The sequence below is a fragment of the Bos mutus genome, chromosome 16 (assembly GCF_027580195.1).
Source record: "Bos mutus isolate GX-2022 chromosome 16, NWIPB_WYAK_1.1, whole genome shotgun sequence".
In the NCBI taxonomy this organism is placed as follows: domain Eukaryota; kingdom Metazoa; phylum Chordata; class Mammalia; order Artiodactyla; family Bovidae; genus Bos; species Bos mutus.
This window is the reverse complement of record NC_091632.1, coordinates 15528278-15556022: the sequence shown is the minus strand read 5'-3', so window position 1 is coordinate 15556022 and position 27745 is coordinate 15528278. Positions and strand designations below refer to the sequence as shown.

Below are 27745 nucleotides of genomic sequence, written 5' to 3'. Positions count from 1 at the left end.
GGCCTGCTGCTGCTGCTGCTGCTGCTGCTAAGTCGCTTCAGTCGTGTCCGACTCTGTGTGACCCCATAGACGGCAGCCAGGAGACTCCTCCGTCCCTGGGATTCTCCAGGCAAGAGTACTGGAGTGGGTTGCCATTTCCCTCCCCAATGTATGAAAATGAAAAGTGAAAGTGAAGTCGCTCAGTCGTGTCCAACTCTTAGCGACCCCATGGACTGCAGCCCACCAGGCTCCTCCGTCCATGGGATTTTCCAGGCAAGAGTACTGGAGTGGGGTTCCAAGGCCTACACTGCTATAAACTTCTGTCTTAGAATTGTGTCTTTGCTGCATCCCATAGATTCTGATATGTCATATTTCCATTTTCATTTGTCTTCATGCATTTTTTATTTCTCTTTTGATTTCTTCATTGACCAATAGTTGTTCAGTCTCCACATACTTAGGATATTTTCCAGCTTTCTTCTTATAGTTTGATCTTCTTTAAAAACCTATTTATTTGGCTGTATCGGGTCTTAGTTGCAGCATGTGGGATCTTTTCACTGCAGTGCAGTAGTTGCGACATGCAGGCTCTCGACTTGTGGTGCCGGGGTTAGTTGTCCCACAGCACGTGGGCTCTTAGTTCACCAACCAGGGACTGAACTCACAGCCGCTGCATTAGAAAGCGGATTCTTAACCACTGGACCACCAGGGAAGTCCCTAGCCAATTTTCTTAAAGAGACTGAACTTGTGTCCCAACATACAGTCTATCCTTGAAAGCAATTCATGTACACTTGAGAAAAATGTGTATTTGTTGCTTTTGAATGAAATATTCTGTATATATCTGTAAGAATGGTCTAATATTTCATTTAAGGTCAATGTTTCCTTGTTGACTTTCTGTCTAGATCTATCCATTGATGTAAGTGGGATGTTCAAGTCCCCTACTATTATTGTGTTGCTGTCAATCTCTCCCTTTAGGACTGTTAATAATTGTTTTATATATTTTGGTGCTATGTCAGATGTATATATTCTTATTAATGAGTCATGTCTTCTTAATGGACTGTCCCCTTTATCATTATATAACATCCATTTTTGTCTCTTGTAATTTTTTTGGCTTTAAGCCTATTTTTCTGCAGATGGTGACTATAGCCATGAAATTAAAAGACACTTACTCCTTGGAAGGAAAGTTATGACCAACCTAGACAGCATATTAAAAAGCAGAGACATTACTTTGTCAACAAAGGTCCATCTAGTCAAAGCTATGGTTTTCCCAGTAGTCATATATGGATGTGAGAGTTGGACTGTAAAGAAAGCTGAGCGCAGAAGAATTGATGCTTTTGAACTGTGGTGTTGGAGAAGACTTTTGAGCGTCCCTTGGACTGCAAGGAGATCCAACCGGTCCATCCTAAAAGAGATCAGTCCTGGGTGTTCATTGGAATGACTGATGTTGAAGCTGATGCTCCCATACTTTGGCCACCTGATGCGAAGAGCTGACTCATTGGAAAAGACCCTGATGCTGGGAAAGACTGAGGGCAGGAGGAGAAGGGGACGACAGAGGATGAGTTGGTTGGATGGCATCACCGACTCAATGGACGTGGGTTTGGGTGGACTCCGGGAGTTGGTGATGACAGGGAGGCCTGGCGTGCTGCGGTTCATGGGGTCGCAAAGAGTCGGACACGACTGAGCGACTGAACTGAACTGAACACATGCTTTCTTCCGGCTGACATCTGCTTGGAGTATCATCTTCCATCCCTTCCCATCCCTTCCATCCCATTGAGCCTTTATTTGTCTCTAGAGCTGAGCTGAGTATCCTAGAGGCAACAAACAGTTTTTAATCCCTCTGGTCACTCTGTTTCTTTTGAGTGAATTCAATCCATTTACATCTGGGGGATTTCTGACATTTGAAGACTTAGTATTGCCATTTGTTTATCATTTTCTGGTTGCTCCATATTTTTTTTTTCTTGTTTCTACCATTTTAGTTTGGTGGTTTTTGTGATGTTTTTCTCAGTTTCCTCTTTATTATGTTTCATGTTTCTGTTCTAGATTTTACCATACTGTTTTTGTTTTATGTTTTGGTCTTTTGGCTGCAAGGCATGTGGGATGCCAGCTTCCCAACCAGGGATCAAACCTGTAACCTGCACTGGAACGCAGTATTAACCCTGGACCGCCAGTGAAGCCCAATACAGCAGCAGTATTTTTAACAGCCAAAAGGTAAAAGCAATCCAAGGGTTCACTGATGGATGAAAAAATAAACAAAACGGTGGACACACACCTGATGGACTACATTCAGAAATAAGAAGGAAATTCTGATACATGCTACCACGTGGATAAATCTTGAGAAATGATGCTAAGTGAAATAAGCCAGCCACAAAAGAACAAATACTGTATGATTTTACTTATATGAGGTGCTGATCCACAGTTGGTTGAATCCATAGATGAGGAACCTGCAGATACCGAAGGTCGACTGCACTACACCAGACAAAGGACGTGAGCATCCACAGACTCTGGTACCCAAAGGGGGTCCTGGACCTAGTGCCCCATAGACACTGAGGGACAGCTATGCAAGAATAAGTCAATGTCACCTTATGTTCCTACAGGGTTTTTCTATTTGCTTAATTGGTTAGAGTTTGAGTTGTTGTTCTGGTGCTGTTTTTTTCATGAAAGGGAAGAGTAAATGCACTCTGAGTTAACAAAACCACAGCAAGAACATGAAAAAACAAGTGGCCCAAAAGGACTGACGTCTGTCCTGCCGTGTTCCTCTCTGTGGAATTTGAGCCCGCAAAGCTAGCCTCACCACCCAGAGGGGAAGATGTATAAGGAATCTGCATAAGACAGCTGTGCAAAATGGAGCTGGAGGAGCCTTATTTGTGCACAGAGATACTCTTGAGTATAACCCAGACACTCCATTTGACTTCATACCGGAAAATTCTAAGAGGACAGAAGCAACTAAAAAAAAAAAAAAACTAGCAGCAGCACATAAGGCCATAGCTGTGCTTCCACTCCTGGATTTAGCCCAGACGGAATACATGGCTGCCCCTCTCTACATGAAAAAGGTTACAGGAAGTTCTGCAATTATCTTCAATGAAAGTATATGTACCATCCAAAGCCAGTTGTTAAGTATCATATCCAAGCCTATACTACTGTGCCTTGCATGCTTTGAAACCTGGACAGCACACTGGAGGCCATTCAGGAAGAAAGCCTGGAATAAAGGCTGGGGAGGCTACACCTGATAGAAGTAGAATGTTTAGAAGGCTGTGTAAACGCACCAATGGTTCAAGTAAATGACAGCTACTACGAGAATCTGACGCCTAAGGATACTGAAGAAATTACTGAGGAACTCGATGCTGGCAAAATCCCAAAACCGGGGCCAAGGAGTGGCTGCTTCTCACGTGCATCAGTCAGCGGCCTCACCTCTTTGACTGAAGCACCTAAGACACTTGGCTTTGGTGTGCAAGGAGGCCTTTAATTTATGTTCAACTGTAAATATATCACTGAGGAAATAAAATATGAATCTCCTATCTTAAAAAAAAAAGCCATGAGAAAACAACTTCAAGAGCTTGCGGCATAATAGCAATCATAAAGGGGCTTCTGACCTCATGGTACAGTGTTTTAGTGTTCAGTGTATATACATAATTAGCTAGTCATCACTTTTCAAAATCACAATTACAAAATAATCACTTACCAAACACGATTCCTTTAGCAAACGGAGGAAACAATTCTGAATGTCGAAATAAGTTTTTGTGAATTTGCCATAGTTCTTTGTGCAGTTTCTTAAAGTCACTATATCTCTTCCATACGATTATCTAAAGAGAGAAGAAAATTAAATGTGTATCTCACAGTCAAACCATTTCGGTTCATATATCTGAACAAGAAAAAAATTTTTCATTCAAGTGCTCAAAACTGTCATGCAAAGGCAAACAAAAGTGTTCTAACCAATGCAGTTACCTGTCTGAAATCAACTAATAATATTTACTTTAAAAACATAAAGCAGCAAGTCTCCCTCCAACTGTTTTGGTTTTTAAATTTCATTTTAAGCAAGCACTGTTTTCTTCATATTAGAAAAATATCCAACCTAGTACAAAAAAGGTCTGCACTACACAAAATGTCACTTAACCTCTTCAAACGTTAATTACAATTGCCCTGGAAATGAGTTAGATGTCAAAATATATGTTCATCTCAAAAACAGCATGTTTACAAACACAAAATAATTTAAACAAATTTAAACATAAAGAACATACTCAGCATTTGCTTTAAAGGATAAATAATCTGAAAAATACTGAAGAAGAAATAGCTTTGTAGCAAGTAATTAACCTAAACTTTTGCATTTCATAAAATCTCAGTTAAGATAGTAATAAGATTTCTGGAGGCAAGGTAAATCCTGATCAGAATACCACTAAAATTAGGATATTTCAAAAAACAAAATAACAATCATTTAGATTATATAACACATAAAAGTAAGCTACGTTCATTAGTTTAAATTATTGTCTAAACTTATTTAGATTAAATCAAAAGGGAAAAAAAAACACTTAATAAAAAGAATTTAAAACATGGTCTTAACACTGATCCAGACCTCAGTCTCTATAGGGTAAAACTGAGTTTTAAATTCCATTATCTAGTACATTGGGCCCTTTACTTCTGAAAAATCTAATTACCTAACTTCTAACAAACTCAATAGTGTAATACTAATAAGCAAACATTAGGCCAAACAGGTAACCAAGTGTGATTTAAGAGACCTGTCAAAAAATCCACTCACTGTATATAAGAAATTCTTTGCAAAATTCTGTCATGCTATCAAAAATTTTATTATGATTACTATATGTCATATAAGAAATTCTTTGCAAAATTCTGTCATGCTATCAGAACTTCCATTATGATTACTAAATGTGATATAAGAAATTCTTCGCAAAATTCTGTCATGCTATCAAAAATTCTATTATGATTACTAAATGTGCTGCTTTTCATATAAGAGACTTGCTTTTAATCCTAGGAGACTAGTCAGACAATATGAATTAATTTAAACAAACTGCTTACTCCTGATCTTTTCTTTTATTCATTTGCATGTGTGTGTGCTCAGTCACTCAGTTGTGTCCAGCTCTTTGTGACCCCATGGACTGTAGCCTGCCAGGCTCCTCGGCCCATGGAGTTTTTCAGGCAATAATACTGGAGTGGATTACCATTTCCTCCTCCAGGGGATCTTCCCGACCCAGGGATCAAACCCACATCTCCTGCGTCTCCTGCACTGGCAGGCAGATCCTTTACCACTGAGCCACCTGGGAAGCCCTTTTTATTCATTTACTCAACAACAAAAATAGTCAACAAAGCAAATATTTTCATGAGCATACTTTATGCTAGGCACTGTGTTGGCACAAAGGACGAAGAAATAAAAACACAGTCCCTCCTTTAAAGAGTTCTCTGTCAAATTAAGAAGAATAAGCCAACACAGTAACTGTATCACAAGACGGCATGATAAATGCTGAAAGGGGCAGCCCGAGGGTGTTGTGGAAGGAGCACCTACACAGTGTCGACTTAGGTGAGCACACCGAGGAAGTAATGGCCAGAAAAAACAAAAGAGAGGGAGACAGAAGTGATCAGGAATGAAGTACTTTAAAAGGAGAGGGAAAGGCCAAATATAACTACTAAAATTTTGGCTTTTACAACTGGATAAATGGTGGTGCTATATTCCCAAAGGTCAAGAGCCAAGGAGAAAAAAGCTGTGATGAGATAAGAATGAAGCTCAATTTTAGATATATTTTATTTAGGTGCATGTGAGGCTAAGTCTAACTGAAGATATCCAATAGACAGGTCGGGAATTCAAGAGCAAGAACCAAACAAGATGTAGTAGCTGGGGAGTCATGAGAAGAGAGGTGGAAATAACTCAGAAAAGATTTCTCAGCACTTGTTACAAGATGAGGAGTCCAGACGGCTGAATGTTGGGGGTCAGCCAGAAGTAAAAGAAGAGGAAACCAAGGACAAAGTCAGTATTGAAGCAGCTCAGCTGTGCCAGGAGACAGGACACCTGGAAGAACAGGTTTCATATGAAATGGAAACGAACAAGACAAATGCAGAGAGTAGAGCATCCACAGTTCCAGCAGAAGAGAGAGTAAATGGAACTGAGAGAGTCAAACCAACACTTGAAAAGTAAAAGGCCTCAGGACACTGAGATTACGTGATTTTTTTATTTTCATATTTTGCTTCCCTGCATTTTCTAATCTTGATACATCAACATAATTCTGGTCATGGGAACACAGTGCTATTTCATATTTTTTAAATTGATCAAATTATGGTGGTACCACATCTGCCAACGGCTTAAGGGCAAAACGAGTGGTGGGCTTCTGACAATAATCTTACCTAAGGGAAGCACAATCCTTAAAGCTATTATAAATTAGACATGAGAGCTTTTCAAAAGACCACAGCTCATGGAAACAAATCTGTAGATAAAATTTGTATTCCAGTTAGGGTCATTGTCAAATAAAGTCAGGGTAACTTAAGGGCCAAAAGTTAATAATTTAATCACAATAATGATAATAATACCATGGCATATAAACCAGCAGATAGTCTTTCAGAGCAAAAATTAGGAAACCTGTGTTTCTTCATTATGTCCTAATTTATTCATTCACATATTCACTCACATATTCTCAACACTATAGAAGTGAAATGCCCAAGAGCAAATAAAAACCCTCAAAAAATGCAGGAAACCAAAGCATCTCCAAATGTCACAAGCCACTGCCTCCTTTTCTTCTCACTCCTTTTAAGCTTGGACATTTCTAAAGATCTTCAAAATGGAAAAGTGAACAAAAGCACACCTCCACTGTATCAGCGAGTATCGACGTCTATAACTGGACTATACAAAGCAGCCAAATTGCAAACAAAATATTTCCTCTAATAATCAATTGTTTCCTATTAGGAAAAAAAATTATAATAACACTTTTTACTCTACTGAATCAACTCTGTAGAAATATCCTATTCATTTAAGTTACCTCCGCATAAAATTTCTCAATTAAATATTCCTCGATTAAAAATTCAGTGACAACCATAACAGACTACAAAGAAAAGCTTAATTTTCATTAAAAACATTTCCTTAGATTTTTTTTACATAAAATGAATGCTTTCTATACAGATAATTTCTCTTAACAATACCAAAAAAACTTTAGATCTTTTACAAAACCACTCAATTAACTTTCTCCTTTTTACTCTCAAATAATATTTAAAACTTGCTGGATCAAATTTTCCTACAATGTCACCATCATACTACCTGCTTATGAATTTTCTTTCCTCCCCCTTTAAAGAGCCTTTTCTTTCCCGACACATTTCTGAATGTGCTCAAATAGTTTTTCTAAAACTGTTTTATTTATGAAATGACTTAACAGTGAGAGACTTCTGATACACAGAAAGTTCTATTTTGGTTCTCCTTTCCCAGATTTCCCCAGTGAAATAGACAGACACAGAGCTACAGGTTACTTCTTTACATCCTACAAGTGTGTGTGCTCTAGAGAACCTACTGGACAAAAGGTCACATTAACTGTTGCTGTCCCCCCTCCAGAGTGACCCGTGCTGCTCTCACTAAATGAAAATTTAGAGGGAATGTTTAAAGATAAAAAGGAAAACCATCCTGGATAATTTTAAATTATTGACTCTATGCAAGTATTCTGGCCTACTTAGAAAGAAAACATAACTATCTGGTAGCATGTGCCAAGGTGTGTGTGTGTGAGTGAGAAAAAGAGCTAAATCTCCCCAATCTTCTAAGCATAGCTTATTATTAGTCTTATATTTGATTAGACAAATAGTACATCTACTGATCTTCAACAGCTCTGGTGAAACATAAGTAAATTCTAAGTGAATCAGTTAACAGAGAAAGAAAGTGAGAAGAAAAGAAACGGAAACAAATTCTACGTAGTAAATTCCTTTCCTAAGTAAGAATTTCAATGTTTAAATGAAATAACACATGGGAAGCTAAAAAATGTTGTTATAACTTCAAGGTTATTCTATCCTTCAAGAAATCAGCTAGACAGAAGACATTCTTTTTAAGATTTTATATCATTTTTAACAAAGGACCATGCAATCATCTAACTAAAGCACACTTACAAGAGTTTCTGATGAATGGTTCACCAACAGTTGTTATTATAAAAGAGTTTTCCCCCAAAAAGGATTAAGGAAATGGCAGAGAGTATGTTCATGGATAGGTTGGCTCAGGATTCTCCCTGGAAAAGGGGAACATCAAGCTACAAACTACAGCACAGCAATCAGACAATGTATTCAAAGGAAACAACCCATTTTCAATTCTAACAGATGTAAGTTTTCAGAAGCAGAAAAGCCTGGTATTGACTTTTCTTTTTTTTGGTATTGACTATTAATTCAACAGAATTAACAGAATTCTAAGGAATAGTTCATACTAATGAACTGACACTTAAATAGGAAGAGTACTCTCTTAATCAAAGGTACAAGTTATTCTCAATGCCATTTTGAAAGGATATAGATATATATAAATATAGTCTTCCAAAATAACAATATTTTCTTCCTGGCTATCAGGGGGGCAGGGAGTGAGGTTAAAACTCCTAAGGAAAACAGTATGGAATCTTTTTAAAATGTGTCTTTTATCAAACTTTTTTTTTTACTCTTTTTAACAACAGGACAAAAACAAGTACCAGATTAGATATAGCAAGAAGCAGTAATACATAAAAGTTAAAATATTATCGAAACATGTTCAAACCAACCAGAACCAATCAATTTAAATCTATGAATCAAGACAGGTATGTTTGGTAAGGAGTAAGTGGGGCTTGTGGTTAAATAGATAATACATAGCCCACCCGAAGACATTAAAATGCAATTAGGAAAAAAAGTCTTGCAGAATAAAGACTTAACAAATTACAACATCTGTTTTAAACACTTTAATAGGAAGAAAAAATATATAGACTATACATATCCTTCTAGTCCTACTATAAACAAGCACCAAAATGAAAGTAAACTTAAAAATGTTAAAAGACGTTAAGTCCTCAGTTAGGATTCCTAAAGGTATATAACAAGGACAAAGTAATTACAAATAGAGAAGTCTACAGTTCTAAGCAAAACTATAACAAGCTGGTATCATTTTAAAAAGAGGGAATTAGTCTGCAAAAGAACTACATACAAAATTCTAAAAAGAAGCAATTTTCCAGGATGTCAACACGCCAAGTCAATATAAAAATGGAAGTAGAGAAGGAGGTTCGGGAGGGAAGGGATGTATGTACACGAACAGCTGATGCACTCTGCTGTACAGCAGAGACTAACACAACACTGTAAAGCAATTCTATGCCAATAAAAAACTGGAAGCACAGAGAAACCCATAATTTATTACGCTCTTTAAAATTAATACAAGTTACCAAATAGTCTCTTTTTTATTTTTTTTTTCTTTACCACACAGGCATCATAATTTTCAAATCAACAGGGGCCCTTAACTAGTACTGAAATCTTATGAGTGGCAATTATCAGAAAAGTTATCACATTATTAAATAGCACTACAATTCCTGAAATTTTTATTTATATACCTTAATACCTACTGAAACTTAACATTTACTTAATAGGTCTGAAATGAGATACTTCAGTTACTGTTCAGTGAATTGAAGACAATTTCCAAACATACAAAGACTGACATACAAATAACTGCTTCCTCAATGAAGCATTTAATTAAATTTTTGTCAAAATGCATAAAATAAAATTTTCATATGGATAAACATGTTACCTCCTGGACATCCTCTGGATTTCTTCGTGAAACAACCTAAAACAAAGAGAACACAGAAATATCTAATCATTATCAAATCTACTTTACACTTGCATGATTACTTTCAACAGTATTTGTATGAAAAATTCAATTTGCTGAAAGAAATCATTTGAAACACATACTAAAAAATGAAAACAAAAAGGCAACTAAAATAAAGTCCACATGCTAATGTTCATGTACTATTACACTCACAAGAGAATGCCTCATCCTTTTATTCTTACTCGACAATTCTAACAGCTCATCTATCTCCCTTCCCAGGCTACATATAAATCAGAAGCATAAAAAGGCAGCTGCACCTCAGCAAAGTAAACAAAGGGACAGCTCTGTATTATTTCTTCTTTTTTATTTTTCTTTTTCTCTGTATTATTTCTTACACCCATATATAAATCTACAATTAGCTTAATAAAGAAACAAAAGTAACCTGTTAAAAAAAAAATGTATACACATCACTCACGGACAAATAACCCTATCATTATTGCCTGAGCCTGGAGGGTGGGGTTGAATTCTTTCAGACTTCTCTAATGACAAAAGCCAAAAAGTCTACCACCACGTACAAAGAATTCCTCACAAAGGGTACAAAAAGCAGGCTGGGTGCTTAAATCATCAAATGCATTGCAGAGTGATGCAGGGAAAATCTCATATTAGATACATAATATCCTCTGCTGCTGCTGCTAAGTCGCATCAGTTGTGTCCAACTCTGTGTGACCCCATAGATGGAAGCCCACCAGGCTCCGCAGTCCCTGGGATTCTCCAGGCAAAAGCACTGGAGTGGGTTGCCATTTCCTTCTCCAATGCATGAAAGTGAAAAGTGAAAGTGAAGTCGCTCAGTCGTGTCCGACTCTTCGCGACCCCATGGACTGCAGCCCACCAGGCTCCTCCATCCATGGGATTTTCCAGGCAAGAGTACTGGAGTGGGGTGCCATACCCTCTATGCAAATATAAAAGTCATAAACTTGATGCTACAATATGTATTCTGAAGAAACAAAAAAATAGATCAAACATATTAAAACGGCGCCTGCAGATGAGAGGAAGAAAAGTCTTTGATGACAGGTGACAATACTATAACTGCAGATTATGATCAATTCAACACCACACTACTCCTAAGGTCCAAAACAAGAAGTATGCTGAAGTCACAGAAACCTGGGTTCAAATTGCAGTTCCTCCACTCACGGGCTTGAGGGGCTCTATGGAAGGAGGGTAATACTCTCTGGCCGGCTGTAGTAGACAGCGAATATGGAGACACAAAAACTCCATGATTTAAAAGTTATCTTTCTCTTACTAGGGAATTTAAGTACCTTGAACGATCCCACACGACAATTCCGAAAGAAAAGGTTTCCAATTTCTTGCCACTCTACTCTCCAACTCTCAGGATATAAAATTTGGTGAAATCTCTTAGCCATTTTCATTAATTGAGAATAATGCTCTCCAACAGTACTTTCTCTGATGATGGAAGGAAATATCCCCTATTGCCACTGTTCAACACAGTAGCCCCTGGCCACATGCACATGTGGCTCCTAAGCGCTGGAAATATGGCTACGGCAACTGAAGAACGGTAATTTTATTTCATTTAAATTAATTTAAATTAAAATAAAAGTAGCCACATATGACTAATGGCTACCATATTAAACAACACAGATCTACAGTAAGAGGTTAGAACAGGTAACTAACAACAACATATTATTCAAAAACTGGAGTTTAACTATTACTTTCAAATTCCACCCCCTAAAAAATGTCCACCTTTCCAAAAGCATGGTGTTTCACATAACTAAATGATTTAACTTTACCTCCTATAAATATAAATTTGCTTCCTAAAAATATAAGAACATATTTTTATAAAATGTGCTAAAGAGAAGTTAGATAATCAATCCACTAATATCGACCCACCAAAAGTAAATCAACATATGATCACTGGCAATAAGATTTATGTACCTTACTATTCTAAACAATACTTTAACACATGCAGATGATCTTTCTGGGACAAAAGAAATTATTTTCCTGCTTGGTGTATGTAGTAGAAATATCACATTTTAGATTCTCCTCAGGTAAGCTGTTCCTGGAAATCAAATATATGTGTACTGCATCATCAAAAATATATTAGCCATTCCCTAACAACAACCACAATTTAAAAACAGTTTCGTCAGAAATAACCAATCTGGGGCTTCCCTGGTGGCTCAGTGGTGAAGAATCCGCCTGCCAATGCCGGAGACACGGGTTCAGTCCCTGATCCGAGAAGGTCCCACATGCCACAGAGCAGCTAAGCCCATGCGCCACAACCACGGAGCCCGCACTCTAGACCCCACGCTCCACAGGAGAAGCTGCCGCAGTGAGAAGCCTGTGCACCGCGCCTGGACAGCAGACCCTACTCTCTACAACTAGAGAAAAGCCCACGCAGCAACGAGGACCCAGCACAGCCAAAAATAAGTTTTTTGTAAAGTTGGTTTAAAAAAGGAAAGAAATGATCAATCTGGGACTTCCCTTGTGGCCCAGTGGCTATGACTCCTCACACCCAATGCAAGGGGCCAAGTTTAATCCCTGATCAAGGGAACTAGATCCCACATGCCGCAACTAAAAGACCCACATGTCTCAACCAAGACCTGGGGCAGCCAAATAAATAAATAAAAATTTAAAAAAAAGAAAGAAAGAACCAACCTGATTATGACTCCTCATCCACACCCTTTGTTGGCTCATGGATTTCTGCTATGTGGCTATGATAGCAAGCAAAAGAAAGTCCCTGCCTTCACACCTCCCAAAGCTTACAGTCTGGTGGCAGACGGTAGTTGCTAAGCAACAAGTTAAGAATGGCTGCATCTCCAATGTTTTCATGGCAAGTCATTCATAGTTATTATAGAAAAGCAAAACTTAAATACTCAAACTAAGTGGAGATCTTTAATTTTAAGCTCTCAAAAAGAACTTCTCCTCATCCTCACATACTTCTCATATGAAGAGGCAAGAGTTGAGAAAATTAGGTCAAAAGTTACTTCCTGAGCATTCTATCCTCTTCCCAAACAGCATAAAAAAGCTTAGTGAAAAGCATGTCTGGCAAGTAGAGGGCTATACTTGCTTGATTCTTTTTCCTTGCTGGTTCTTTTGCTTCTCTTTTGTAGGTCTTCCTTCCTCCTTCTACCTTCAACTTTTCAGTATTAAGAGAGAAAGTCTGAATCTGTGTTAATACTGTTCAAGGCACTGACTGTACTAGGCAAGTGGGAGGGGAAAAAAAAACCTTGACTTCATACATTTACATTTGCACAGCATTTTATATCAATCTTTCATTTTATTCCCTCAACAACCTGTGAATTATGCAGAAGTGGTTATTATGAGTCCCCCTTTTACCCCACAAGGAAACAAGGTCCAGAAACTTGTATAAGGTCACATGGCTTTTCACCTTCAGATATGGAATTAGAACTCGGATTTTCTGATTCTTGATTCAGTACTCTTTCCACCGTAGTCTATTGCAAAGGTCCCCAACCTTTTTGGCACCAAGGACCGGTTTTGTTAAAGACAATTTTTCTACAGATGGGGGTGGGGGGGTGGGCTTGGGGATGACTCAAAAGCATTACACTTACTGTGCACTTTATTTCTATTATTATTACATCAGCTCCACCCTCTGATCATCAGGCATTAGATCCTGCTCTACTGTATCCTTCAATTTACCTGCAGTATTTTCTGCAATAACTTTACTTAACTCCAGAACATCCTTCACCATTAGGTTTTATTTACTCTTATTCATTCAACAAATATCAGTGCCTACTCTGTTAATAGGTAGAGTAGCATAACAGTGAATACACTGGGTCTGATTCTTAATAACATTAGAAAAATATAATCACTTGCTAAATACATTACCAAGTTCAACCACTTGGTACCCCACTATAAGGATTCAGTATTCCCATGTGTGCAAACTCACTTAAATGAGTTAATAATCTGTCCTCTGAAATGAAAACCAAAAACCACAATGGGTTGGAATGACATGGTGGTGGTGGTTTAGTCGCTCAGTCGTCTCCGACTCTTGAGACCCCATGGACTGTAGCCTGCCAGTCTCCAGTCTTCTCTGTCCGTGGGATTCTCCAGGTGAGAATACTGGAGTGGGTTCACGTTCCCTTCTCCAGAGAATCTTCCCAACCCAGAAATCGAACCCAGGTCTCCTGCACTGCAGGAAGATTCTTAATTGGCTGAGCTATCAGGGAAACCCCCTCATGGAATAGCATGAATTGAGCCCAAATGTCCTTTAAGGGTAACTCTTTCTAACTATGTAATTCTCTTCAGCAGGACTACAAAACTGACAAAAATAAATAAATAAAAATATCAGAAATCTGAGGGAAAAAATATGATCATACTGAAAATGAACAAAATTGAACCCTCAAATCCAGAAGATTTCTATAACTTTTAACATTGTGTTAACAATTATCTTAATAAGTAGTCAATTCCAAAACAAAAATACTGTAAATTCAGGGACTTCCCTGATGGTACAGCGGTAAGAATCGCGTGCCAATGCCAGGGACATGGGTTCAATCCCTGATCCCAGAAGATTCCACATACCAGGGAGCAACTAAGCCCACGCACCACAATACTGAGCCGAGTGCTCTAGAGCCCAAGAGCCTCAACTACTGAGCTGGCATGCTGCAACTACTGAAGCCCTCATGCCTAGAGCCTGTGCTCAAAAAAAAGAGAAGCCGTTGCAACAAGAAACCTGTGCACTGCAACAGAGTAGCCCCCACTCACCACAGCTAGAAAAAGCCTGCTCACAGCAACAAAGACCCAGCATGGCCAAAAATAAATAACTAAATTATATTTTTAAAAATACTGTAAATTCACCCTGATGTAGGCTGCTAGCATTCAGTAATTTTTTTTTCTGGGTGAATTTCAATATTTTGTTATACAATTCCAGAAAAGTTAGAATTTAAAGCAGTGATTCTTTTCATTTAAAGTTCATAAATTTCCATGGCAAGCATAGACTATCACCAGCTCAGTAAGTACTATAGATATCATGAAGACCCTTTTGCTATAGAGAATTCTATCACCAAGTCATCTTGAAAATTATTATCTAAAGCAGTGCTTGATAAACTGTGCTGCATGGAATACAAATATTCTTTAAATCACCTATTTTAAAGGGCTTAATGATCAATTCAGTTTACTTTCGTTTAAAAAAAAAATTTTTTTTTACAGCAGAATTTCTCAAGGCCTCAAGGCCTCTCAACATTATTATACCTGGTAAATTTCCGAAGGAAAAACAAATAGTATTTCCCAAGGTCATTTCTTCACCCAACTATTTATGCAACACCTATTACTGATAAAATTTGGAACACAACTGGGAAATGCTACTGCAACATTTGTAGTCCATTTGCCTCAATTAATGCCAACAGCAAGTTCTGAATTTAGGGAAACAGGGACTCACAGTAAAGGTTAACTATCTCTTACTATGCTAAGAAATTAAATATTTTATTACATTTAATCAACACAACAATCTTGCCTGCTAAGATGAGATAACCAAGGCCCAGGGGAACATATTAGCACTAATCAGATTCATCAGTAATACACAGGACCAGGTCTCACAACCCTCTGGTTCTAAACAAAGTGCTCTTTCCAGGACATAACTAAATTGACCCTCCTAGAGATTAAAATTCCAAGTAACAGCCCTAATGCCAGTCCAACTCTTTGCAACCCCATGAATTGCAGCACGCCAGACATCCCTGTCCGTCACCAACTCCTGGAGTTCACTCAAAGTCATGTCCATCAAGTCGGTGATGCCATCCAGCCATCTCATCCTCTGTCGTCCCCTTCTCCTCCTGCCCTCAATCCCTCCCAGCATCAGAGTCTTTTCCAGTGAGTCAACTCTTCGCATGAGGTGGCCAAAGTATTGGAGTTTCAGCTTTAGCATCAGTCCTTCCAATGAACACCCAGGACTGATCGCCCTTAGGATGGACTGGTTGGATCTCCTTGCAGTCCAAGGGTCTCTCAAGAGTCTTCTCCAACACCACAGTTCAAAAGCATCAATTCTTTGGCGCTCAGCTTTCTTCACAGTCCAACTCTCACATCCATACATGACCACAGGAAAAACCATAGCCTTAACTAGACGGACCTTTGTTGGCAAAGTAATGTCTCTGCTTTTTAATATGCTATCTAGGTTGGTCATAACTTTCCTTCCAAGGAGTAAGCGTCTTTTAATTTCATGGCTGCAATCACCATCTGCAGTGACCCTGGAGCCCAAAAAAATAAAGTCTGACACTATTTCCACTGTTTCCCCATCTATTTCCCATGAAGTGATGGGACCGGATGCCATGATCTTCATTTTCTGAATGTCGAGCTTTAAGCCAACTTTTTCACTCTCCTCTTTCACTTTCATCAGGAGACTTTTTAGTTCCTCTTCACTTTCTGCCATAAGGGTGGTGTCATCTGCATATCTGAGGTTATTGATATTTCTCCCGGCAATCTTGATTCCAGCTTGTGCTTCCTCCAGCCCAGCGTTTCTCATGATGTACTCTGCATTTAGGTCCTCTAAATTCTTCCCAGTGCTAACTTCTTTTATCTACTTCTTACCAAGTTATTACCTAGTTTCCTTAAGGAGCCTTCCCGGGAGCTCAGCTGGTAAAGAATCTGCATGAAGTGAAGAAGACCCCGGTTCTATTCCTGGGTTGGGAAGATTCCCTGGAGAAGGAAATGGCAACCTACTCCAGTATTCTTGTCTGGAAAATCCTAGGGCCAGAGGAGCCTTTCAGGCTACAGTCCATGGGTCACAAGAGTCGGACACGACTTAGTGACTAGTTTCCTCAACAGTCAAAGTCAAAAGCACTCTTATCTAATTATCATGATAATGATTTAAAATCAATCTCTTAACTTGAATACACAAAAGAATTGTCATCTTCATAAGATTAAGAGATAGCTACTGGAAAACAAAACTACAAAATTTATTCAATCTAACCGTTATAGTTCCTACCAAAAATGATCACAAAATAAGTCCCTTTGGAAACAAACAGAATCATAATATGATTTATAGTCATATAATCATAATTTATACCACAAATTTAAACAGGAATTTTAAAAAGCTACTTTTATGAGCAATTTATAATAATCAGGTCTCCTGACGGCCACTTCACTATCAGTATTCAGCTGCTAGTTCAGGGCAGAAACAGAGGTAAGAGGATAAAATATTAACAAAAGTAACATATTGTTTAAAAAACTGTCATGACACAAATAATCAAACTCAATGAAAAACAGAGACATGCCCCACACATTTTATTTCTCAAAGATATGACTTTCCAAATGTAGAAGAGAAAAAATAAGGTATACAGAAATGTAAGGCTACACTATACTGAACATTTCCCATTATGGTGATTAGGCAAACCAAACGGAACATCCATCTGTGTAATGCACGCAATCCTGACTTTCAGACATTTGACTTTCACAAAATCCACCTTCATGGAAACATACTGACATCTTTAAACTGCATTTCATACACACACACACACACACACACACACACACACACTCTCTGGCAAGAGGAACAGCGACCTCAAAGCGCCCAGCTCACACAGGCAAGCATCCCCTACCAAACTCAACCCCCCTCCCCCTCCCCCTCCATCACCTGCATCTCAGCTCCTCCCCCTCTTTTCCCTGCAGAGCTGCAGGTGTCACTGGTTGGCAAGGATACCTGGGTTGGTTAATCACTTGCCAGCCAGGTAGTCAGGACCCAAGAGACAGCACCTGCACAAACCATAATTGGATATTTTACAATATTTTTTTTTAGTACTCTGAAAAGAGAGAAGTCCCATTAAGATAGATAAGTCAATGGGGAAAATTTTAGACATTCAACTTTCTAGTAATTTCTTATGATAGTAATATGTTGAAAGTAAGAAATATTTTCTACATTATTAAAATCCCAAAATCTATAGGAGAATAAAGAAACTAACAACAAGTTACTTTTGTATACTCAATAAACACTTGCTAAAGTTACTTTTCTCACTTCAAATTCTCTCAATTATTATAGCACTACTCTAAGGTAAACTACTTTCCAATCAAAGTTCAAGGAAAATAAAAATCCGTAATGTTAGTTAACATAGGGACTTCCTTGGCAGTCCAGTGGTTAAGACTTTGCCTTCCAATGCAGCGAATGAGAGTGTGATATCTGGTCCTGGGAGCTAAGATACCACATGCTTCACAGACAAAACACCAAAACATAAAACAGAAGCAAAAATGTAACAAAGTCAATAAACACTAAAAATTGGTCCACATCCAAAAAGAAAAGTCTTTGCGGCAAAAATAAAAGTTATAGCGGCAAGTTACCTTGGTATACTCAATAAATGTTTTGCTAAAGTTGCTTTTCTCACTTCAAATTCTACCAATTATTATAATACTATTGCTGTTTTTTAGTTGTGAAGGTGTACCCAACTCTTTTGCCATCCCATGGACTATAGTCCACCAGGCTCCTCTGTCCGAGGGATTTCCCAGACAAGAATATTGGAGTGAGTTGCCATTATCTTCTACAGGGGATCTTCCCAACCCAGGGACAGAACCTGGGTTCGATCTCCTGCATTGGCAGGTGGATTCTTTACCACTGAGACAGCAGGGAAACAACTATTTTCCAATCAAAATTCAAAGAAAGTAAAAATTCTTAATGTTAAAGTTAATGTACTGAGTTCCTGGAAGTCTAGTGGCTAGGACTCCACATTTTGAACACAGGGGGTGCAGGTTCAATCCCTAGTCAGGGAACTAATATCTGCAAACCCTGGGGTGAGGCCAAAAAAAGAGTTAATGTAAAAATCTTTAATATTAAAATGTTAATATCTGAGCATATAAGTCGTCAATAAACAAGATGAAAACAGGAATGGTTTATATTTTTTAAAACCTGGTGTCAACAAAGAGATTTTATTAGATACAGCACTAAAAGCCCATTTTTCCTCCATAAAAGAAAAATATGATAACTTAGACTTCACCAAAATTAAAAATTTTTACTTTGTGAAAGACATTGTTAAAGAGAATGAAAAGATATGCTACATACTGGGAGGAAACACTTGCAAACTACATATCTGACAAAAAACTTACATTCAAAAAAGAACTATCAAAAGTCAACAATAAAACAAACCCACTGAAAAAACTAGACAAAAGAGGATGATTCTCTTTATAAAATGCCCTCAAAAGGACAGAAGTATAGAAGAAGAGAGCAGAACAGTAGCTGCTACGGACTAAGAGGTGGGAGAAGAGTGTAAAACAAGGAAAGCAGAGGGAGATTTTGAGGCTGATGGGAACTGTTCTGCTTCCTGATCATGACAAAGGATATGTGAATCCATTCATGTGTAAAGATTCATAAAATTACACAACAAAATATCAATTATACTGTATGTTAATTTAAAAGATAACAGAAAGGAAAACACTGCCTCTTTACAGCCTTCTCTAAAGTCCCTACTATATCCAGGCTGTGTTAGGCACTAAAAATAGGTTAGAAAGACAGTTTGCCCTCACTCAGAGGAAGCAAACAAGTACAATAAGGTAAAGGCTTTAACGGAAGGATATATTAGGTTGGTGAAAAAGTACTTGTAGTTTCTGATGGTGAACCTTAAATCATTGTAACCAAGCTCAAACACATCTTTGTTAATTAAAATAGGAACCATTGCAATCAACAAATTTCTGCCAGTGAGAAATAAGTTTATTTCCTTAGCATAAAAATCTGTGCTTCGAGATTCAATGAACTCTTGGAAAGCATTTTCTGCCTCCTACTGGTTGTGAAAGCGTTTTCCCTGTAAAAAGTTGTCAAGATGTTTGAAGTGGTAGTTGTTTGGCAAGAGGTCAGGTGAATGTGGAGGATGAAGCAAACCTTCGTAGTCCAAATCATTCAACTTTTGAAGTGTTGGTTTGTGACATGCAGTTGGTCACTGTCGTGGAGAAGAATTGGGCCCATCCTGTTGACTAATGCTGGTTGCCGGCGCTGCAGTTTTTGGTACATCTCATCGATCTGCTGAGCATACTTCTCAGACGTAATGGTTTGGCAGGGATTCAGAAAGCTGTAGTGGATCAGAGTGGCAGCAGACCACAAATCAGTGACTATGACCCTTTTTCTGGTGCAAATTTGGCTTGAGAAGTGCTTTGGAGCTTCTCCCCAGTACAACCACTGAGCTGGTCACTACCAGCTGTCGTATAAAATACACTTTTCATTGCACGTCACAATCCAATTGAGAAATGGTTCATTGTTATTCCACAGAATAAGCAAAGACAACACTTCAAAATGACTATTTTTTTTAATTTTTGGTCAGCTCTTCAGGTACCCACTTATTGAGTTTTTTCACCTTTGCAATTTGCTTAAAATGCCAAACAATCATAGAATGGTCAACGTTGAGTTCTTCAGCAACTTCTCGTGTAGTCGTAGAGGATCAGCTTCGATGATTGCGGTCAATTAGTCATTGTCAACTTCTGATGGCTGGGCACTATGCTCCTCATCTCCAAAGCTCTCATCTCCTTTGCAAAATTTCTTGAATCACCACTGCACTGTATGTTCATTAACAGTTCCTAGGCCAAATGTGTTGTTGATGTTGTGAGTTGTCTCCGCTGCTTTATTACCGACTTTGAACTCAAATGAGAAAATTATTAGAATGCGCTTTTTGTCTAACATCATTTCCCTAGTCTAAAATAAATATAAAATAAACAGCTAGCTCAGACAGTAGAGAATCTGCCTGCAATGCAGAAGACCTGGGTTGGATCCCTGGGTCAGAAAGATCCCCTGGAGAAAGGAATGGCAATCCACTCCAGTAATCTTGCCTGGAAAATCTCATGGACAGAGGAGCCTGGTGGTCTATAGACCGTGGGGTCACAAAGAACTAAACACGACTGAGCGACTAACTTCACTTTCACTAAGTCATTAACAAGAAAACATAAAGCAAGAAAGGTCATTCAAATGATGTATCACATAACCACATTTATCTAAGAATGTATTCCAATATCAAACAGCAAAGTTCAACAACGCAAACCATAAATACTTTTGCACCAACCTAATACAATACACAGAGTTCTCCATTTAAGAAAGGCTTTCTCTAGAACACAGGGCAGGAGAGGTCACTTGAGACTAGCAGCAATTGCCAGGGAAAAATGGAATCGCATTCCAGACTGAGAAGGCCACATCTAACAGAGAGGCAAGGAAGCATGCTTCCCAGTGGTAAAGAATTCGCCTGCCAATGCAGGAGACACAGGAGACGCAGATGCGTGTTCAATCCCTGGGTTTGGAAGATCTGGAGGAGGAAATGGCAATCCACTCCAATATTCTTGCCTGGAAAATCCCATGGACAGAGGAGCCTGGTTGGCTATAGCCCATAGGATCGCAAAGAGTCAGATACAGCAGAGCACACACACATGTGCACACACACACAAGAAAAACTCAGTGTACCAGCACACTTAGGAAACTACAGATAATTATCTTTCCAAGCACAAGCAGCCCATACAACAATGTGGTCAGGAACTGAAAACAGGTTTCCTCCAAGCAATATAAACCATGCTTGAATTTGAAGCTTTGGAAGAGGCAATTTTCAGATTCAAGTCAAGCTGAGTACTTCTATTCATATTTGCATCTATCACTTTAGTAAACTACAGTATACCCACAGCCTCTAATAAAGTGTGCTTAGGAACTCAGCATCGCACTGGGATTAAAAGCACTCTGACAGACTACCAGGGTTCAAATCTAAACTCTACCACTTGTTTGTTGCGTGAGCCTCGGCAAGTTATTTAACATTTAGGTGCTTCAATTTCCTCACGTGAGAATGTGAGAATAATAATGGCACCTACTCACTGCACTGCTATAAAAAATGTGCTAATTTATATAACGTGCTCAGAACAGAGCTTGACTCACACTAAGCACCGCAGAAGTGTGTGCTATTAATACTCAACAAATGTTAGCTATGTAAAATAGACTTATGTATTCTGATAGTTTGAAAACAAACCCAAATTATGTGCAAGACCTGCACACTAAAAACTGGAAAATATTGCTCAAATAAAAGAGCTAAATAAATGGAAAATTTGTGCTCATGGATTAGAAGATTCAATATTATTTAAAGACATCAATTCTAAAACTGATCTACAATCAATGTGCGTGCACGCGTGCTCAATCGCTTCAGTTGTGTCCAACTCTTTGGGACCTTACGGACTGTAGCCCTCCAGGCTCCTTGGTCCAAGGGATTCTCCAGGCAAGAATACTGGAGTTGGTTGCTAAGCCCTCCTCCAGGGGCTCTTACTGACCCAGGGATCAAACCTGTATAGCCTTTGGCTCTTGCATTGCAAATGATTTCTTTACAACTGAGCCGCCAGCCACGAGGAAAGCCCCACATTCTCAATGTAACTCCAATCAAAATCTGAGTAGGCATGTTTGCAGTTTAATAAGCTGATTCCAAAGTTTTTCTAAAAATGCAAACAATCTAGAATAGCCAAAACAATTTTGAGAAAGAAAGAGGACTAAGACTATCGGATTTCAGCTTAGTATAAAGGTATAATAAGGCCGTGTGCTATCAAGAGAAATAAAAGCCCACATTCATTGAGACTTGTATATAAATGTTCACAGTAGCTGTATTTAAAAGAGCCAAAAACTGGAAACAACTCAAATGTCCATCAACCCAAATGCGGATGGATTAACTGTAGTATAACCATACAAGGGGATGTGCGTGCATGCTCAATCGCTTCAGTCAGGTCCAACTCTTTGGATCCTATGTACGGACTATAGACCGCCAGGCTCCTCTGTCCATGGGATTCTCCAGGCAAGAACACCGGAATGAGTTGTCATGCCCTCCTCTAAAGAATCTTCCCAACCCAGGGATCAAATCCACGTCTCCTGCTCTCCTGCATTGCAGCTGAATTCTCTACCACTGACCCAACAGAGAAGCCCACAAGGGAATACTGGCCAGCAATAAAGGAGAATAAAAATACACAATATAGATGAATCTCAAATAAGCCTGCTGAGTTAAAGAAGCCAGATCCCTCCTCCACAAAAAAGCACAGTACAACAGAAAGCTGACCGGCGGCTGCCCAGGGACAGGGGGTGGGGAGAGGGAACTGACTGCAAAGGAGCATGAGGGAACTCCTGCAGTGATGACCGTGGTGGTGGTGGTTACACAACTACAGACACGTGTCAAAACTCGCCAAACTGTACACTTAAAATTGGTGAATCTTACTGTATATAAATTATGCCTCAAAAGAAAGAAAGTCATAAGGCAGTATTGTCTTTTAAAAATAGAAACAAGATATTCTTTTCATATTCATGAAAGAATACAGGCAAGAATTACTATTTACTTAATACTGTTAAGAAATCTATATTACCTTATACAAATTTTGTAAACTTTAGCATGATGAAACAACCAAAAATACTATGTGAATGATTCTTTTACACCTGTGTCTCCTTTAACTAAACAATCAATGGAAATCTACAAAAGAACTTTCTAATGCTTAACAGAAGTACTTATTCCAGATGAAAATTAACGAGCAACATAGGATTTAACTAGGAAATCCGTTAGCAAGCTTGTAACTGGTCATAAGGTTATCTAAGCCTGCCAGCTTCCAGAGAACTGGGGGAAAAAAAAGTATAAAGGAGATTTAAGAACATGAAACAGCTCTTATGCCAACCAAAACTTAACAGTGGTAATTCCAATGATTCTATTCTTACATAAAGAACCTTGCAAGAATCAAGAACATAGAGATTGTTCCCTAAAAATATGTCAGTCAGTAATAGGAAACATAAAGGGACATTTTTATCTCACAAAGTTCTGTCAGGGGAGCACTACTTACCTGATTAATTCTCCTGAGGTAAGATGTTTTTCTCTTTAAGTCTCAAAAAATAACAAATAATTTACTTATATTTTATACTATGAAGCTTTTTAAAGTATATCTCTTTATTAATCCTCAATCTTTAAAATTAGAAAACAATATCTGTACCATAAGCAATAAATGAGGACACAAATATTTACAAGGAGAAAAAAAGACAAGTGTAAGCAATTTCCAGTTAAATAACCACAGCAATAACTAATATGCATATTACATGGATCTGGTTAGACCGGCAATGTGCTACTTTATCTTCTAATTGATGTTGTCATATGTTAGTTTACCACTTTAAAAAAGATATTTAAGATCTCAACTAGATTAACCATCCCTTTTGTAAAGTAAGACTACAAGTAATGATCATATTCAGTTTCTTATTCAAGTTCTACACACATTCACATATTCCTTCTACCTGCAGTGCCCTTTCCACTTCTCCCACCCATCTAGATTCTTCCCATCTCTCACCACCTATCTTAATTGGTACATGTTCCCTGATCCCTTGAGCCAGAAACTCTGTATTGTGAAACCCCATAGCTCTTTCCTATAGCCTTTTATAGCATTTAACACTTTCTACCTTGCACTATACTTCAAGTACAGTAAACCATCTTCTACTGGGAGTATCGTTGAAAAGAAGGTCCACACTTTATGCTGCCTGGTAACCCTCAGAGCTCATAGTACCTGAAACTAAACATTCAGTAAATGCGCTACCTAAAACACAGAGGAAAACAGTAATTTTAGGCACTCTGTGCCCCACAATGCCTTGGGAGATACAAACGGAAATAAACATCAATGATAGTGACCTGCTCTGAATCTGAGAGACACAGACAAGCAAACACATTAATACAATATATTATAACTGTGATAAGTGTTACAATAGGAGATGAACAGGGTGCTCTGAGGGGAACATTAGAGTTAGGGCATTAAGTATGTTGAAAATTGTTCTAATTTCACAAACTATATTAGGAAACCAAGTCTAGGTTTCTGAAGGGCCAAGAGAAGCTTTCAAGGGGGCTATAGTAAGAGCACCCATAATCTTGAAATTTTTTCTTAAGCTGAAACTAACACTCCACCTATATAACAACCTTACTTGCAAACACAGAGTAACAATTTTCTCTGTATTCTTGGTACAACCCTCTGCAATAACCAGGCCTGGTCTTACTACAATTTACACAAATTTGCCCATCCTATCCTCTTACACTTGTCTGAACTGTGCACCAACTCCAAAAAGCACATGCCAATCCCATGCCCCAAACTCTGCGGATCTAAATCTATTTAACCTCTAAGGTTCTTTTCAAGGCCCACTTCCTGATCTATCACCCAAGAGTACTACATCCCCCAAACGTATACTGTAATATTACTATCTGTACCTCTCTTTTTTTAACAATTAATGATGAAATTAATTCTTAAACATTTTTTTTTTACAACTTAAACAGAATTGACCTCATACCCCAGATATGCTACTTCCTTGCAACGTGAAGCTGGGCCAGCTACGACACTTTCTTGAACCATAGTTTCCTCTTCATTAAAATTAGGATTTAACTGGGTGACGTGTACATATGCCTAACACACACATACATTCATACTACATATAATACGTCACATAAATATGTAAATTTAATACTAATTTGTATTTAATATTAATATTTAATTTTATTACTCTTATTTCAAGGAGGAAGATGCAAACTCTAAAACTCGAGCAATCAAACATGAACAAAGTGGGTCCTAAAAACTGTATCAATTAGTCAATGTAAAGGAGCCTCACAACTTTCAAATGTGCCCTCAAGACAACTCACACAAGACACCCTCAGCAGAATTTCTCATGTCTCCTACGGAAAGCCACGAAAAATTCAGAGGCGAAAAGACACAACCAGTTACAGAGGTCCTAGGATGGTGGCCCTACCACTGACATACTTCCCAAGGGTTTATCTGCCTCTGTGCAACCCAGAAGGAAGGGAAGAAATATCCTCTATTATATAAGTCAAATAGTACATCAATTTAACATTTTTTTAAAAACCTGCATTATCCCTAGGAGACAAGCAAAACCACTTCTGCATATTTCAGCCTCGGAAGAGAAAGTCCAAGCGGGATGGGGCTGAGTCATCTATTAAAGATCATCAACGCCTGCCCCACCCTGGAATGGGGACACTGTTGAGACCATTTCCAGCGCGATCCGGGACTTGGTACGCTCTGCCCCTACCGCATCCTTTTTAAAGTCCCCACCTCGGGCGCCTGTCCCAGCACTAGGCGCAACCTGGCATCCGGCATCCCCACACCAGGGTCCACGCCTGTCTCTCGTCCCTGGTCAGACTCCGACCCCCGTCCGGCAACTGCACTCACCCGGGCGGTGACCTTATACACCGTGTAGCCCCTCGGGTGTCGCTGGGGCTCGGTGACAGTGTAGAATCGGGCCAGATCGGCACCCCGCTCGCGGGGAGAGGTCATCCTCCCGCCGCCTCTGCCGCCGCCGCCTGCCGGGGATCATCAGTGCAACCCGGCGCCGCCGCGGTTCTCTGAAGCAGCGGCCAGGCGGCGAGGGGGCGGTGGCTCATCGGCGGCGCCTCCGCCGCTGGGCTCTGCTTCCGGGGTCGCGGAAAAGCTTCCGGGTCAGACCCGGGCTCCAGTCCTGGGAGGGAGACTCCACTTGAGACCCGGACCCGCATCGCCGGCCTGAGCCTGGCAAGTGAACGAGAATCAGGCAATGGCACCGCCCGCCACGAGACGGAGGGATACCCCAGCCTAGTATCTTCTTTCCTTCCCTATTGGCCGCCCATTGGTTTAAATACCCACAACCCCTGAACTCTTCTTTTAAGACAAACCCGGTCCATCTGTGCACCTGTGTTTATACCACCACAAAGTGAAAGTGAAGTGGCTCAGTCGTGTCCGCCTCTACGCGACCCCATGGACTGTAACCTACCAGGTTCCTCTGTCCATGGGACTTTCCAGGCAAGAGCACCGGAGTGGATAGCCATTTCCTTCTCCAGGTGATCTTCCCAAGCCAGGGATTGAGCCCTGGTCTCCCGCATTGCATGAAGTGAAAGTCGCTCAGTGTCCTGATCCTGCGACCTCAAGGACTGTACAGTCCATGAATTCTCCATGCCAGAATACTGCAGTGGGTAGCCTTTCCTTTCGCCAGGGGACCTTCCCAACCCAGGGATCGAACCCAGATCTCCTACATTGCAGGCAGATTCATTACCAGCTGAGCCACAGCAAGCCCCCCAAGTTAAAAAAAAAAAATCGTTGCCTGTGTTAAGAGTTTCATACGGATTAAGCTTCAACCCACTGCAGTGCACTCACTACAGTACACCCTGAGGGGAATTCACACTAGGGGAAATTAACACGCATTCCCTGCTTTGAGTATACTAACCCTTAGGTAGTTAAGTTGCGTATCTCAGGGAAAATTTCATAGATGTCGTGGTCCAGGCGTGGGTTGGAAAGGAGTTTCCAGGCATGAGACAGAGTGAGAGGGAAAGTAAAGTTTATTAGAGTAGGAGATGCTGTCAGAATACCGGGCCTGCTCAAGGGAGAACCGACTTGAATGGGGGTCCTTAGTCCACTTTTATACCCAGGGTACAAGTAGTGGGATAGGGGTCTTGCAGTCATTTGCTGATTGGATGAGGCACGTATACTGGGTGGGGAAAGAGTAGAGCAAATACCTTCTCTCTATGGGATAGGAGGGAGACAGGTTATACTATTCCATTAATACTGTATATATAATATACACAAAGTGAAGTCGCTCAGTCTTGTCCAACTCTTTGCGACCCCATGGACTATAGCCCACCAGGTTCCTCCTTCCATGGGATTTCCCAGGCAAGAATACTGGAGTGGGTTGCCATTTCCTTCCCCAGGGGATTTTCCTGACCCAGGGATCGAATCCAGGTCTCCAGCATTGTGGGCAGGCGCTTTACCGTCTGAGCCACCAGGGAATAGTATATAACACATACTGTTCCATGGGGGAGGGAAGGACAATAAGGGTATGGTTTTTCTGTTCTGCATTCCAAGACCCTCCTGGGTTTTATCTGCTCTTTCGTCCTTGGGTCACCACATTCCTCCCTCTATTTTTAGGGCCAATTCTTTGGACTCTTGATACCCAGTTCATTTCTACCTACCTACCTATTTCACTTCTTAGGCACTTGGGAACCCAGTCTCAAAGGAAAAGAGGCCATGACCGCTCTGGCTTCTTCAGGCTGTACAGGGGTGTAGTGGAGCTCTGGGTTCCCTTTGCCTGCTCCCTGTCGGGGTGCATTTACA

The 27745-nt window shown here is 39.6% G+C and overlaps 1 protein-coding gene and 1 pseudogene across 3 annotated transcripts in view; one reads left to right on the top strand and one right to left on the bottom strand.

The window, feature by feature from the left end:
- RPS6KC1 (ribosomal protein S6 kinase C1) overlaps positions 1 to 26061 on the bottom strand; it is a 204023-nt gene extending 177962 nt beyond the window's left edge. For all 3 annotated transcript variants that reach the window (XM_005888537.2, XM_070384767.1, XM_070384769.1), the window contains exons 1-3: positions 25835 to 26061; positions 9686 to 9721; positions 3653 to 3773 (exon numbers count right to left, since the gene is read on the bottom strand). In XM_005888537.2, the coding sequence (XP_005888599.2) occupies positions 3653 to 3773; positions 9686 to 9721; positions 25835 to 25939 (262 nt within the window). In that variant the 5' untranslated portion in view covers positions 25940 to 26061. The remainder of the gene's footprint in view (positions 1 to 3652; positions 3774 to 9685; positions 9722 to 25834) is intronic.
- On the top strand, positions 555 to 3436 carry LOC102267646 (NADH dehydrogenase [ubiquinone] flavoprotein 2, mitochondrial-like; annotated as a pseudogene).
- Positions 26062 to 27745: the final 1684 nt, after the last annotated feature.